The 16711-nt window shown below is 40.4% G+C and overlaps 1 protein-coding gene across 3 annotated transcripts in view; it reads right to left on the bottom strand.

Annotated features, from left to right (window-relative positions):
* Trpc3 (transient receptor potential cation channel subfamily C member 3) overlaps positions 1-16711 on the bottom strand; it is an 83833-nt gene that overhangs the window by 13471 nt on the left and 53651 nt on the right. Inside the window, exons 5-10 of one of the 3 annotated variants that reach the window (XM_004646157.2) lie at positions 16193-16409; positions 14845-15078; positions 11759-12023; positions 6999-7194; positions 4685-4894; positions 1466-1549 (exon numbers count right to left, since the gene is read on the bottom strand). In XM_004646157.2, the coding sequence (XP_004646214.1) occupies positions 1466-1549; positions 4685-4894; positions 6999-7194; positions 11759-12023; positions 14845-15078; positions 16193-16409 (1206 nt within the window). The remainder of the gene's footprint in view (positions 1-1465; positions 1550-4684; positions 4895-6998; positions 7195-11758; positions 12024-14844; positions 15079-16192; positions 16410-16711) is intronic. The other 2 variants (XM_023706438.1, XM_023706437.1) reach the window with 2 other exon arrangements.

Below are 16711 nucleotides of genomic sequence, written 5' to 3'. Positions count from 1 at the left end.
GGGGAGGGGAGAAAGGGGAGGGAAAGGAAGATAGAAGAGAATAAGGGAGGGGAGGGGAGGAGGGAGAGGGAGGGGAAGAGAGAAGAGGGGAAGGGAGTAGAGGAGGGAGAGGAGATGAGAGAAGAAGAGAGAAGAGAGGGGCCATTTGTGACACAGTAATTTATTTTTAAAAACGGAGGTCCCTGACATTGCTAGATAGCATATCAGGAGCTTCAGTATGACTGTCTCCTGAATTCTTGAACATGAGAAAGAAAAAAGTTGCTATTTTATTTTAGCTGGTGACTTGTATTTGATAGATCTGTGTGAATTGTACCAAATTAATCCTAATTAACATGAATAGTATGAGCACTACTTGAAAGAAGACCCAAGCAAATGGAAGGATGTGGGGCTGGGGACGTAGCTCAGTGGCAGAACATGGATCTGGTGTTCATGAGCCCTGCCTTCCAGCTCCAGCACTCACTTTATGGAAAAAACAGAACATTGTAACGATGTCAATTCTCCTTATATTAACATGTTGGTAATAAAAATAGCAACAGAATATTTTGTAAACTAAACAAGCTAACTCTAAAATTCAAATAGAAAAGATAAAGAATAGCCAGGAAATTCTGTAAAATATAGGTACTAAAGTAAGGATGGTTGTGCATATGCATGCTTAGTTTGTTTGATTTTTACAAAATTATAATAATTAAAATAACATAGTTATATAGCCTGAAAAATGGCTCAATTAATTGTTTAGAATTCTCTACTTCCAAGAAAATTGAAGAGGATTATAGCCATTAAGGAACATGACTGCACATCATAAATTCTTTGATCTTCATTGTAGCTTGTACACATCAGAATCTAAAGATCTGAGGATCAAAACGACCAATGGTATCAAACACAAATGACTATCACCTCTTGTGAGTTAGAGAATAGTGTTCAAATGTCACGTTCAACAATAAAATACAGATATTTTAAAGTAATTCTGGCCAGGGAGATAGCTTAGTGTCATAAGCATCTCCCTGGAAAGTATGAGGTCCTGAGTTCAATCCCCAGTACCAAAAATAAATAAACAAATAAATAATTAATTAAATAAAGTAGTTTTGATGAAATAGTAGTACCTAACAATCATTTTGAAAATGAATCACCTGAGAGAAAAACCTGGAGAAAGATATTAGATTTCCATACTGTGAAAGCATTTTTTTATTTTAATAAACTGTATCTCCCACTTCTTTCTATAGATCAAGGTTTATGCAAGTGAGCACTTTTTTTTAAATTATAGCAACAATTTGCTGAAAATGAAACAAATGACTTAGACTGATTTCTAAAGTCCCCTTCAGCTGACATACTGTTCTTATTCCCAGTTCTTCACTACCCTCACAGTTTACCTGAAGAAGATGAACACTATTCACTAGGCGCACACACATGCACACACAGAGCCACAAATGGAGTCACACCCAGACAGAGCTGTGTGATGAGTTCTTACCTGATAGCGTGTTGGCTGATTGAGAATGCTGTTAAAACTGTGTGATTCAAAAACTCTGGAATTAGACTGAGTGAAGAGGTTTAACTAGGAAAAAATACAATTAACCTAGTAAATTAGAATACATGTATTTGTAATCAGAAATATAGTCTGTTTTATTCTCCTTGATAACATTTATAGAGTCAACATACTTTGGGAGAACACTGTCGAAGTTGAGTTTTAGAAATGATTTCATATGTCTCCAAAGGTAAAAATTAATCTGAGCAGTATGTTCACATTTATCAAGGTACTGACAAAATGTACTGTAATAGAACTGTTAACTGAAATCATATTTTAAAAAGTTGGCTTATACTAAAAACATTTTTCCTGGGAGCCTTATACGTTTAGCAAAATACACGCATAGCAACTGGAAGTCATCTGATGTGCTCCAATCTGCTCCTCAGACTTGGGTCACCTCCTAGACTTGAACAGAAGCACACTACAGATTTGGATGATACTACTTGGCATTTTCATGGTATTTGACCAAATATTGGTTAAAATAACACATCTCCCTAAGCATCTCGGCCTTATACTGAGTCAGGATTGCAATGTGGAGAGAACTGGACCAAAGAATTTTTGTCTTTTTTCTTTTTTCTCCTGAGGATTTAGATTTTAAGTGGGCAGGAGCAGAAAGCAAGATGCACATGCAGGTGGGCACTGTCCATTTCTTAGATACTCAAGTAGGGCCTGTCTATAGTTGGGGCACAAGCTGCCACCTACATAGTGTGGCTCTAGCCAGTGCTCTCAATCCAAAAGGACATGTTCACCCCACCCCTGACTCCCCACCATTCCAAGGTGTGGGAGGCTAGGGCTGCAGAAGGCTAGGTACTGACAGGCCAGGACCCTCCTAACTGTGCTAAGGTTATGCCAAGGGGACTTTGGCTAACAAAGTTAATTTCCCTGTTTGCCGCTGGAGGTCAGTATCTGTCTGTTGGCTGCAGTTAGCTGTGCAGGTTACCAGCAAAGGTTATTGAAGCTCTGTCCTCTTCAAAAAAAGAAAAATAAAAAGCTAGATTTTCTTTCATTTTTTACTAAATTCAATAGACGGAGAGTGTCTATGATTATGCATGAAGTGTAAACAGGTCTATGTGCAGATTTCAAAGCTCTTTAATAATAAAGTCAATTTTAGCAGAAGCAAAACCTGGGCCCTTTCAAGAGCCAGCTATCTGACAGGTAGGGTTGCATGGAGAAGAAGAAGGACAGGAACCAAGCTGTTACAGTTTGTGTACAGCTGTCCCCCCCAAAGCCTCATGCAATCATGGGGCAGCTTCTGGAGTTTGTGATTATTGTGGGTGTGGATGCTGCACCTGCCCTGGGGCAGGTAATCTGCATTTCAATATAAGGAGGGAAAAGAAGTTAGCCACTTGAGCTGCTGCTACTACCACTCCTTTTGGCACTCTAGCTCTTTGCTACTGCCATGAAAGGTTAATCTCTGCCATGTGCCAGGCTGTCTTGGAGCCAGCTGAGTATGGACTGAACTCCAGTAACTGTGAGCTACATAAACCTTTCTTTCCTTCATTTTGGGTATCAGGTATTTGTCCCAGCAACGAGAGAAGAATAACTGGGACACAAGCCCAAACTCAGGTGCTAAGCATGGAAAGTAGCCAGTGCAGGAGAGAAAGCCAGGCACCTGCAGCTGGAAGAACTGAATTGCACACCGCACTGCACCAGCGAGGCCAGCTGACTGCATGGGGGGCCATCTGAACAGCCTCTAACATTGTCTATCAATGGGAGTAATAATGATAACTACCTCACAGTGTCGCATGAGGCGCAAATGTACAGCAAGTCACTTTGTAAACTGTGAATAAGGAAGGGCAAGGATATCGGTCAAGGCTGAAACTTTGTACCTCTCATATATACATAGTCCTTACTGTGACCCCACAGTGTCCTGTCTCTCAGGTGAGTGCGGATCCAGCTCCAACACTGAGGCTGCCTCCTCCTATCTCACTGGGCACCTAGAAGGTATTGCTTTCACCATGGCACTTGAGAGACCAGCAGAGCCTCGCAACCTAACAGCTGTAATAGCCCACATCCCGGCCAGACAAAAAAGATGTGAAGGGCCTTAAAGAATAAGATCTCAGGGTTATTACAAGTCTTGAAAACTCATATCTGCTTAGAAAAGAAGATAATAAACTGCTGGGATCCCTTCTTCCCCAGCTTCAACTGAGAAAACCTGCCTACCTCTGCTCAAGAAGGCCTGTATTTTGTGGACATAATATTCACATCTTGTGGGCCCCAAGTATTGTAGTCACATACCATTTTCTAAATTTTAGACAAAAATATTATAGTTTAATGCCTCACACACTTGCTTCTAACTGCTTTCTGCTGTTTTGTTGCAGTTTGCCCGTATCCTTATGTTTTCTATCTTTGAAAATTCTACCTCTGAAAATTAAATTTATGCTAATCAAGTACCATCATGAACTTACCTTCTTGGTTAAAACTTAAGAGGGACTCAACTAGGGCAACTCAATGGCAGCTATTTTGTTTTATTTATAAAAAGGATATTTATCATTATTTGAGGATGTTCTCAGGTCCTTATATATTTTATGATACTAAAGGGAAAAAGCATGCTTTTTATTTGTTTGTTTGCTTGCTTTTTTTTTTTTTTTTTTGAGACAGGGTCTTTCTATGTAGTTCAGGCTGGCCTTGAATTTACTCTGCAGTGCAGGCTGGCCTTGAAATCGCTGTCCTCTTGCCTTAGCCTCTCAGGTGCGGGGGTTATAGGCATGTGCCAGCACACCTGGCCAGAAAGCTGTTATTTATCCCAGTAAAATTTCACTACAAACAGTAGGAGTATGATGGTGGTGAATTATATGAACAGCAATAGAAAAATCTGAGGTTAAAACTAACTTCAGAATAACAGGTGAGCAGCATGGAGCACATAAAAACAGAGTGTCTTTCAACAATATTTTGTTTACTTTTACAACTTAAAGAACCTTTCTGTTTGCTTGCTTTTAATCTGGTAGTTTATATGAAGCTTTGACTAAAAGCAGGACATAGACTAAGTGACTTCTTGAAGCATTAGGCATATATTAAGTATTAGTCTATGCAAGAGGATGCAGTGGAAGGCACTTCCAACATCTTCTAAGTTTACACATGAAAATCCATGAACAAACATCAAAAGACAAGGAGAAAGAGACAAGACATATATTTTTAGGGATCTGATAAGTTTTCAATACCTACCCTGGACTTTGAGTTACCAATTCCCATTTCTAGATCTTTCTGCAGCCTTCTCCTTCTGCATTTGGAAAAGTTGATGATTCGCATGATGAAATAAACAAAGGATTTTGGACTGGGAACCAGACTGAAGGGCGGAGGTAATGTTTTCCCATCATCAAAATAGGATAACCAGAGTTTTGAACGTGCAAACTTCCATTCTACATCACTGTCATCCTATGTCACAAAAATAGAATGTTCAAAATTAAGCATTTTAGTAAATGGTGTGCATTCTTGCAATGAATCTGTATTACTTTTTGAGCTAGGTAACTTATACACATTTATCACATACGATCTCTCTAAGCCTACATAATATACTAAGTATCATTTTCATGGTACTCATTTAAAAACGTCTGTCTCTCTCCCTTATGCCTTCATCTACACCAGTGACGGTGAGCCTCTTAGAGATGGGATGCCAAACTGTCACTCCAAGCCCACTTATTTATTGTAAAGTGCCAACACTGCAATTAAACTTGAAGACTGAGGTGTCAGTTTAGAGAAACAACTCATACATGAACATCTTTTGCTTTAAAAGAAAAGCAGTAACATAAGGGTCATAAATTTGCCATGACTGGTTTATACGCACTGTATTTTAACCACCCCCACTCATAGACAAAGCAAAATGACAAGAAAACTCAGTGTCAAGGAGGGAAGAGACTACTAATTCCATCCTACAGAATACAAGAACATAAAAATGCTGATGTGGATGTGGGGGGAAATTTCTACACGGTTGGTGGGAATGTCAATTAGTACAGCCACTTCAAAAATGGTATAGTTTCCTCAAAACCTAAAAGTAGAACTATTAGATGACCCAGCTATATCGCTCCTTGGTACACACCCAAGGGAATTAAAATCAGCATACTCCAGGCATATCTGCATGCACACTGTTGCAGCCCAGTTCTTAATGACTGAGCTATGCAACCAGCCAATGAATGAGGAGATAAGTACTGTTATATACACATAGGAAGTGTTATTTGGCCATTAAGAAAGGGATGAAATTGTCATTTGGAGGAAAATGGATGGAAGTAGCCATCATTGTGCTAAGAAAACTAATCCAGAATCAAAAAGATAAGCATCATATAGTCTCCCTAATATGTATGATCTAAAACAAACAAGCAAGATGATATAAAAGTAGAAGCCATGTGATTATTAGACAAGTCGAGTGCGAGAGGGAAGGAGTTTTAAGGCAGGATAATGGGATGGATATGACCATAATATGAAAAAAGGTGCATGTGTACTTTATGCCTTTTTAAATTCAATTGTGAAAATATTCTCTTTCAATAAAATTATGTTAAACAACAAAAAATATTCAGGCTTCTGTCCCTCATGCCAGCCAAGTCTGATTGTTCAACAACAGCTCCCCACACTCAACCTACTCTCCCTCCTGTCCTAGACCCATCCAAGCCAGGTGAAAGATATAGTATACTGTACTTTACTTCAGGGGCAAAGCCAAAACTGGTATTTAGATCTTAGGAGATCTTGTCATTCCTCTTTGGACTTGGTGATTCTGCCACATGTCCTGACATGCCACACAAGTTCTCCAGTTGCTTGGACCTGTCTTCCATTACCTTCTGTCTCAGCACTGCTCCCTGGTAATGGGAGTAAGCATCCTAACTGACAGAAATAAGGAGGGGCTGCTAGGCGGGGGACACTGGCCCTCTCGATTCACACAGCCCAGACCAGCACTGCCACAGCCAGAGCAGAGCGCGAGGGGATTCAGTTCTGAATGACCAACCTTCTGCTTTGAGGCAGTTTCTAAAACACATAGAGATCTGATAAAATAAACAGCTGAGCAGGCAAATGACACTGAGCACAAAGCTGCAGGACATCAGCAAATATATACAGTGTTTAAGAATGCTGTGAAGCCAAGTCTGACTCTAAACCACAAGTAGAGGGATTTTGTGAATACTGAAAATTCTGACTGGATAAAGACTATCATCCATGTTTGCCAGGCAATGAGCAATTCTCCCACCACAAACAATAGCTACTTGACTAAGCTAAGTAATTATAATTTGCCTACAGCCAATACTTCTGGGTAATAATTTCAACAGCTCTGAAGTAGATCCTAAGACAAGGCAAAGCAGTAACAAATTCATGAACACTCCACCTGTGCTCCTGGGATGTGGGAAGCTCTGTTGCTACCTGTCCAAGTGGAAAACAGGTAAGGCCAGGATCCTCGCTTGGAGGTGAGCCTCTTGGTGCCAGGAGCTGTGGTTCAACCCTAGGACCCTGAAGCAAATACTACTTCCAGGTAGACATCTGGGTCAGGAAATAGGCTTACCTCAATTTCTTGATATGAGCTATTAATCATAGCGATTAGCATATTGAGTAGAACGACCACCATAGTTACATTGTATATTCCATAAAGAACATATCCAATATTCTCTATGAACTTGTGATCATATTTGAGCACAACTGAAGTCACTTCAGACAGCCCAAATATTGACCAAAACAAAGTCTTGAAACTTTCTTCTACACTGTTGAAAAAATAAGATACACAGGAATTAAGTGACAGGTTTCAATATTAAGAAGTGAAAAGAAAAAACACGTTAGGGACTAACACTATACAGATGTCAAATGCCAGTCTAAAATGTCATCATGTAGAGTACTCCTATAATCCCAGCACTCTGGGAGACTGACGGGCAGAATTACAAGTTTGAGCCCAGCCTGAGTAACTTGCAATTTACTAAGATCCTGTCTTAAATTAAAAATTAAAAAAGGTCTGCAGCTCAATGTGAAGGCCCCAAGTTCAAGCCCCAGTACACCACACACACACACACACACACACACACACACACACACACACAAACCACACATACACACACTACAACCACACTCACACCCACACGTATACACACCACATGCACATAAAAAACATGCAGAGTCAATACAATAAACTCTTCAGAATTACTTTCAATAAAAATTCTAGCAGTAGAATTATCCTGTCATGATATTCAGTAGAAACTACTCTCCCAGTTTTCAGGAACTAGTACCAATCCTGAGCATTCCTGAAGTTGTCACTGGGGACTAAGTCTCTGAGCTTCACAGAAGAAAGCCAGTTGATGTCATATCATAGTACCCATTTCTTGCTTCTAGGAGGTCAAAAGTTTTGAGCTTTATATTTTGCAGGTGATTTAGAGGTTTACAGCAGGTTTTTTTTGTGGTAAGTGGGATTATAATTGAAGTTGTAAATCTACTTCAAAAAAAGTATGCACAAAGGGCTGGGGAGTTAGCTCAGTGGATCAGCACTTGCTTGGCAAGTGTGAGGTCCTGAGTTCAAGTTCCAGTATCTCCTCCCACAAAATAAGTTGTCTGGGCATTGTGGCACATGACTGTAATCCTAGCACTTAGGAGGCTGAGGCAGGAGGATTGCTGAGAGTTTGAGGTCAGCCTACATAGTGAGTTCAATGCCAGCCTGAACTGTATTGTGAAACCGTATCTGAAAAAGACAAAAATAAAAGGAATACAGATTTCATTGCTGGGCATGTAGCTCAGCAGTGCATCACCTTCCTGGTCAGCACAAGGTCTTAAGTTCGATTCCCAGTACCCCTCACCAAAAAATGTATGCACAAACATATTCCTTGCAGCATGGTTTGCAATAGAATGATTTGAATTCAGAATGGAAGCAACATAGATATCCAGGGAATGAGTTAAATAATTCTGTACATCCAGACAATCAATTCCTACACAACCACAAAGGCAAAATGATACAGACCTGTCTTCTTGTGCACATAATGAATAAGATTTTGCAAGTGTGAGCTATTCTATTGTTTGATAAAAAAAGAGGGGTATGAAATTACCTATATTCTTCTTTATGCAAAATAAATATCTCTGAAAGTAGTTGGAAGAAAACCATTGATTCTGGGAACTAAGCAGAATGAAGAGCCCAGGGCCCAGGGGTAGGGAAGGAGAGGTTTTCCAGTGTGGATGCCTCACAGGAGTTGCATCACAAGAGCCTACGCTTGCTCTCAGGGCCTGTCTAAGACTGGTTCCAGGATTCCCGGGGTTATCAACAGCCAGGGATGTGCAAGTCCCTCCTTTATGTTTGCACATCTCTGCGCCTCTCTCCCTGTACACTCCAAACCATCTCTAGATGACTTAAGATACTTAATACAGTGCAAAGGATATATGGATAGTTGTTATATCATATTCTTTAAGAAATAATAACAAGAAATAAGAATGCCCATGCTCAATCTCAATATATATAGTATTATAGGGAAGGGAAGGATCTTCAGGGTGTTCAGAGTCTCACTACTAGATCAGACTCATAGTGATCTGCCTGTTTACAGCCTCCCAAGAGCTGGGATTACAGGCTCATGCAACCACATCCAGTCTCAATCACTGTCTCAGTGCACCCCGGGGGTAGGGCCAGCACGGCAGGCCCAGGGATCGAATCCCTGGCCCCTGAACCTGCTTGCAGGTGCTTTAATCCACTGAACTATTTGCCCAGCCCATATATGTATATTTTTAAGAATATGTTTGCCCCATGGTTGGTTGAATGCAAAACGTGAAAACCTTAGATAATGACTGTGTTACCTTCCTAGAAATACTTACTGGAAATCAAGAGGAGGTAACTGAAGGAAAGACTCCTATTACTTTTCTTTAGCTTATGTCATCTACTTCCTAATCTTTCTGCCACAGTTAGTGCATAGGCCCTCCCCAGATTAATCACCTACTTTTGTCTCATAAATGGCTGCTTGTCACATGACTGAGTCATAATCATGACCTGTGAACTGAACAAATAATTCTGATAGCTACACGTCAAATTCTATTGAAAAAAAAAAAAACCCTCAAAAGTAAGTCCTTTTACCAGGAAATAATTTTTTGAGATATTGGAAAAAGTTTTTTATTTTTTTATTTTTTTGTTTTTTTTGCGGAACCAGGGATTGAACTCCGACCCTTGCACTTGCTAGGGAAGCACTTATTCCACTGAGCCATTTTACAACCAATTCTAACTAATGGATGTTATTGACTTGTAAATATAAGTACTAGCTCATTAATTTATTCAATCATTCAAAAAATACTGATGCAGGATCTACCAGAGTCTGGAAACGCTGCTAGACCCTGGCAGTGGAGGGCTAGGACAAAGGTTTCTGCTTGGTGTTATGAAACATTTGCTGTGTGCTGCGAGACCAGTAAAGGTGCTGACGGGAGACTTGGCATGCTCCACCCCCTTCATTTCTGCCATTGATTCAGCAATAGTGCGAAGCCCTCCTGCCCCTTCTCCTGCTCCTTTGCTAGCCTTCCCACCACCAACCTCTGCATGCATCTGTGAGGGTGTGTGTCGGGAAGGGGGAGTAAAAATGGAAAGGACACCAGTGGCACTGAATTCCTACTGTGGGACAAAAGGCTTTCTATAACTCGCCTTACATAATCCTGACAATGACTTTATTTAAACCTTACTGTGATTATTTTAAAGAAAATGACACTGAGAAATGCTCAGTAATTTAACCAAAAGTAATTGCTTTAGAAAAATGTAGCAGACTATACTAAAGTCCTGATATGTCAGATTTTCCAGCTTATGGTTTGCTTGTTTTTTTCCACAACAATGTGCTGTCCCCCTGTCCCAAGACAGTGAAGAAAATGTATTCCATTAAATAAGTTACCATAGATTGGGAGGGAGAGCGCAGCAGAGGCATCATGCATAGGCTCTTTTTTTCAGTAAGTTTAAACAGATCTTTCCCTTTATTACAATACAGTGGGTTTTAGGTTCCCTTCACCTTTAAGACTTAGTTCATATTAACTATTTACGTCCCTCGTGTGTGTGCCAGCCCTGCCCCTGGGGCACGCTGAGACTGTGATTGAGACTGGGCATGGTGGTGCAGGCCTGTAATCTCAGCATTTGGGAGGCTGAAAACAGGAGAATCACTATGAATCCAATCTAGTTAGTGAGACCCTGTAGACACTATACCAAATATATATATTGATTTCAAGAGCTGTCAAGATAGCTCAGAGGACTAAGCACCTGCTTAGGCAAGCGCACGGACCGGTGTTTGATTCCTGGACATCACATGTTATAATGGCCCCATCCCTAGGCTCGCTGAGCCGGCCACTGACACAGGGCATGGTGGTTCATGCCTATAATCCTAGTGCTGAGGAGGCTGAAAGCAGGAGGGTCACTACAAGTCTGAGCTGCATAGTGAGACCCTGTACCAAATGAATAAATAAATAAATAGATTTCAGTCAATTTAGATTTTACAAGGGCTGGATATTCTACTTTTAGTCTATAGGGAACTTACTGACTGTAGTTGGTTTCCAGTTGTAGCATCATGGCAAACATAGGGAGAAGGGTGTGTGACCTCCCAGATACAAGGACTGAAATACAGAAGGGAGGTCCTATATTCATGACAACCAAAGGGGTGCAAAAGAACCTCACAACCTGGACAGATGAAGGACTCTGAAGGGATACTGACTATAGAAATCAATGGAGACTGCATAGAGGAGGTGAAGCCCCTGTGAGGCTGACGCCAGCGTGACCAAGAGGAGCAGGTAGAATTAGGCTCACAGCAGGTGGTAAGACATTTAGCTGCAGTCTCAACTGACTCGGCTCCTTAATCTGGCTAATAATGAGTACATTAAAATAAGGCTGGTGCTTCCTTTTATGAACTAGTACTGGCTGAAAAACGATGGAGCTAAATTTAATGTTATACATAATGTAAGAGACAATGAGTATTAGTGTTATCCCATCCTCTTAAAATAGCCACTTTTATCAGGGAATTTTCCAAATCTGGATCAATTCTGTGATCAGATGTGTACTAAGCTCAAAGAGATAGATTTGTGGAGCAGTACTCTCACATGTAAACACTAATTGTTTTATGGATTTTTTCCCCCTCGCCTTTTTCCTTCTTTGGTAATCCTGGGGACTGAATGAACCCAGGGCTTTGCACTGCAGAGCAAGCACACTGCCAGGAAGCTAGGCCTCCAGCCCCTTTTCTTGCTCTTAAAAACATCCATATCACAATAACAAAAATTTTCCTTTGCTGTGTCTAAACTTGTTAGAATTTCTCTTCATAGTATCTTTTTGGTAAGATATTTACTTACGTGGTAAAAGCAGCATTTACTTTGGCTCCAAGGTAGTAAGAATAAAGTATGAACATGCCAATCATGAAGGCCAGAAACACCATGATGAATAGGACCATGAACTTGAATATGTCCTTGACAGTCCTTCCAAGAGAGATCTGCAAGGGGCCGAAGCTCTCGTTGGCAGGGAGGATGTATGCGATCCGGGAGAAGCTCAGCACAACAGCTATGGCGTAAAGGCCTTCAGATATGATCTGAGGGTCAGAAGGGAGCCATTTATCTCTAGCTAGAAAAAGGAGAGGAAGATTAAAAATGGAGCTCTCTATTAATTGTTAATTATGCAAGTGCCTTAACTAGGATCTACCATGTTGGTTGGTGGTTGTTATCTCAGTTGAAACTACTGCAGACTAAATTAACTGTCCAAGGTCTGTATTTATCAGGGACATAACCTCTACATTACTTCTACTGGGGGCAATGCTATCACAAAGATGCAAAGTGAACTCATGTGGAGAGAAACAATAAAATACAAAAGATAAAGAGAACAAAACACAGGCTGGGTCCAGGATGACAAAATAACCACTTGAACACTCTATTATTAGATATTTTGACCAGTTATTCTGTCATTCTATAGGCACAGCTGGAAGGAAACTTCTTTTCTATATTTGGTAAGGAAGTCAGTTCATCTAATGGGTTATGCGAGTACAGTGCCAGACGGTGACGAGGGAGGATGGCACTGAAGCCCGACAGTGCTGACCGCATGACCACTGAGCGATGCGACTTGCTCTGGAAAATGTAGACTGCGATGCAGGGTGAAAAACTGGAGAAGTTTAAAATTACAGTCTCTGAGTGAGGACCCCCTAACAGTTTTTTCAAGGTTATGTGTTAAGACTGCAGAAGATCCATTCCCTGTACTTCAGCAGAGCTCTGTGTGGGTAATGTTGTGCAAACTGGGTCATTTCTAAAAGATTGGATGCATTGTATAAATTTGTTACAAAAACATTAATATTTATTGAATGTTTAGTATGTATCACAAACTGATTCTCATGACTATGGAGCCAACGTTAACCTCTTTTTAAAGATGCAAAAACCAAGACTTAGAGAAGTACAACATTTTTCAAAACCACACATATAGGAAATAGAGAAACTTGAACTCATAAATCCCCTTCTAAACAATAGTTGGTAAATATATATGAATACATTTAATTATCTAGGTTATGTTAATATCCAAGATACATATCTCATGAAATAGAACCCAAGTTAATTCTGTAACTACAAGTAGGGATCATTTGTTTATATGAGCCTGGTATATAGAAATCCTTGCTTGCTGATCAGAAGAGACCATGTGTTTAGATTGCATGCTGTGCAAAGTCTTATATTTTGTCTTGGGAGTCTAACCTTCTTCAGTAATGCAAACATGCTACAAGTACTTGTCACAGCATAAGCCCGAGTTACTCTTCTAAAAAGAATCATTCTTCACAGCTAGAAGCTTAAGTATCTGAACTGTAAAGTGAGGGTTATATAATACGAAACTATATGACAATTTGTTAATTGTGGTTTCTCAACTGGCCTCAAGGGAAAGAAAGCTAACATTACTTTGTATCTATTCATTCTAGGAAAGAAAGGATTGGTAGCCTTTTGCCTGGATGTCAGATGGGGTCTCCCTGCTGTTTGTCATGTAGAGGTTTGGCATAAACCCCATCCTGTGTTATGTGTGAAAGTGAAACCTCCTCAACATTTCTGTGGATTATACTCTTGCGATTATGTCAGTACCTACTTCCTGCTTCTGCTGGATTGCTGTTCACTGTCTGGAGAGCAGTTTAGTACCTTTTATGATCCTATCTCCTTGAAGTCATGCTACCCCTGAGAATCCACTTTTGTAAAGCTCTAAAGCCCATTCTCTACTCTGGAGCTGCTCATACACATTCAGCAGAGTTCTCATATTTAAACACATGATAGTTGCCTTTCATGTAAGGCTTGGACTTTTGTGGTTTCATTTAACCATGGTCAACAGCAGTCTGAAAATATCAAGTAGATATTTTCAGAAATAGGTTAGTATACGTGCTGCCAAAGCAAGCATCACTGTAAGATAAACAGAAAAATCATTCAACAACTTGGTATCTAGATAATTCTGAAGGTAGACTTTATCCCTAGACTTCCAGAAATTAATAATTCATCATTGTATAATTTCTCATCATTCAGACCACCGGGAAGTCTTGTGCAAACTGGCTCCATCCCTCAGAGGACATGCATGATTCCCTGGTCCAGGGTATCCATGCTGTAGCAGTGACCTGCCCATTAATCACTTAGAAGCCAACTGGGGTCACAGACTGTCTGCCATTGTATTGGAGTGTTCGTGTTCAAGAAACTTATTTTACTTAATAATGCCCCCAAAGTGCAAGAGTCATGTTGGTGGGGATTCTATTACAGGATATTGTTATAAATGTTACATTTCATTGTTTTTGTTAAACTCTTACTGTGCCTAGTTTATAAATTAAACCAGAAGTGTAGATTTATGTCTAGAAAAAAACATAGTATATTGTTACAACTTGGTCCAGAAATGCCCCCTCAAACTCTCATGTGTTTGGATAGTGACTGTATGATGGGGATGCAGTACTCAGTGGATTCGCATAGGAAGCGGGCTCTGGAAGGAAGAGGCAGATCACTGGAGCTGTGACCCAAGGCGTGTATCTCTCTCCCCACCTAGTCTCTTTTGTTTCCTTCCAGTCATGATATCAGCAGCTTTTCCCCACTGCAGGTCCGGCTACCGTGCCTCTTCCATAACCGAGTACACCAACAATGAACCTTGCAAAACCTCCAAAATGTCCAAACAGTGAAGAAAGGAAAGTGGTTACTGAGATCGATGTCTGTCGGTCTGTGTGTGTCTGTGTCTGTCTGTCTGTCTGTCTGTCTGTCTGTCTGTCTGTCTCTCTGTCTGTCTATCTATCTATCTATCTATCTATCTATCATCTATCATCTATCATCTATCTATTTATTTATCTATCTTCAGTACTACCAGTGGTCTCAGGTATCCAATGGGATAATAATTAGCGTTTTATTCAAAAATAACCTTCATGAAACATAAGAAGATTCTGAAGCTAACAACTCACCATAAGTGAAATACTGTATCTCTGGCGGGAGTGTGACTTCACTGAGGTCGCTCTCTTGGACATAACTGTCCACATACTGTTGGGCCTTCGTTGCCTGAAGGAAGGCTAGGAACCTGGCTGTGAAAGCAGCAATGAAGATGGAAAGCATCCCGAAGTCAAGCACGTTCCACAACTGCAAGATGTATTCTCTAGGTCCTTCCAGCCAGAGCTCTTTACACTCAGACCACATCATTCCTGTCACAACAAAAACAGAGGGTAGGGATTAGATTTTACGGCAGGGGCTGAGAAGCTGTTATTTTGTTCACCACCTGGCAGCATGTATAAAATGTGAAGCACTGCACAAGGCACCACAAAGCGCAGAGAGACTGTGGCCCCGAGGTCCTAGGCAGAGTTAGATCTAAGAAACAGGAGCTACTAAGGGAATGATTCATCCCATTAATTGGGATGAAATTGGGAGAAATTGGGAGAAACACAGGCTCAGTGTAACTCAGTACTTGAGTACTTGTATAGTATGTGCCCAGGCAAGATTCTGACCTTGATGAGAGGAGAAGGAAGAGGAGGAAGAGGAGAAAGAAGAGGAGAAAGAGCAGCAGGGAGGGAGGGAGGGTGAGAGGGAAGAACTAATTTATTCAGGAAGTGAGAAGATACCAAGACACACTCTGGTTAAAACATGGAGAATATACAAATATGATTTTACACTAATAATCAGTGAACAGGTTAATTCCATCTTTCATTTACTAGAATGGAACAAAAAATTTTTTTTCTCATATTACTTTAAACTTTGGAGTCAGGGATTTAGCTCAGTGGCACAGCACCTGCCTGGCGAGTGTGAGGTCCTGAGTTCAATTCCCAGTACTCACCCGCCCCAATTTTTGCATTTATACATCTACTCAAAATGGGTTATTTATTGTAAGGGTCAGTGACAAACATTCCGAAAATGGAAACTGAAAAATCTCAGGGACAAAGGCAATATCAAGGTCCTCAGTTAACAGTTGGTGGGTTATTTCATCAGTATTTTAATTAAATAATTGCTCGGCACAATGAGTTACACTTAAAAACTTACATTTTGTTTAACCGGTCAGGTCATATTTTTGAAACACAAAAGACAGGTTCATGTTAGGTGCAAAATTTATTTAGCGATAAAGTCTACCTTCAGAATTATCTAGATACCAAGTTGTTGAATGATTTTTCTGTTTATCTTACAGTGGTGCTTGCTTTGGCAGCACGTATACTAACCTATTTACAATAGTGATGTTTTCACTATGTAACACTTTTAGTAGGAAACGATAACTTATGTAACTATACATAACTATGTTTTGCCAGAAAACAGTGCGTGCGAGGAGCTCACCCAGAACCCAGACCATAATTAGCATTTCCGTCCACGTGAACTGGGTGGTTTTCACCCTGAAGATCTGCTTGGGGAAGTCAGTGACGGTGATGTTGGGCAGTGTGGCGATGCCTTCAAACCGGTCGGAGGCATTGAACACCAGCAGGCCCAGGAAGATGATGAACGAAGCGGCGTGTGCCACAAACTTCATGAAAGGGCTTCGCAGGATTTTCCCCAGCTGCAATAAGACACCCCCCCAAAAACAGAGATTTTATTTTAGAAAATCTGGCTTCTATTTAAGATAGTTGTCATCCAGGATAAAAACAAGGTAGATAAAAACAAAGCAAATGGGAACACTTCAAAATCTATTTTTGTTTCTAAAATGCTATATATTATGCAAACGTTAGTGAGATGCTTCCTCAAAACTAATTTAACTTCTTTATTTATTTACTTTTAAAAAAATGTATTTGGTACACGGTCTCACTACGCAGCTTGGACTCATAGTGATCCTCCTGTTCTCAGCCTCCCCAGTGCAGGGTT

The sequence above is a fragment of the Octodon degus genome, unplaced genomic scaffold (assembly GCF_000260255.1).
Source record: "Octodon degus isolate 3935 unplaced genomic scaffold, OctDeg1.0 scaffold00256, whole genome shotgun sequence".
Lineage (NCBI taxonomy): Eukaryota > Metazoa > Chordata > Mammalia > Rodentia > Octodontidae > Octodon > Octodon degus.
The sequence above is the reverse complement of the archived record's forward strand: the minus strand, read 5'-3'. Positions and strand labels throughout refer to the sequence as shown.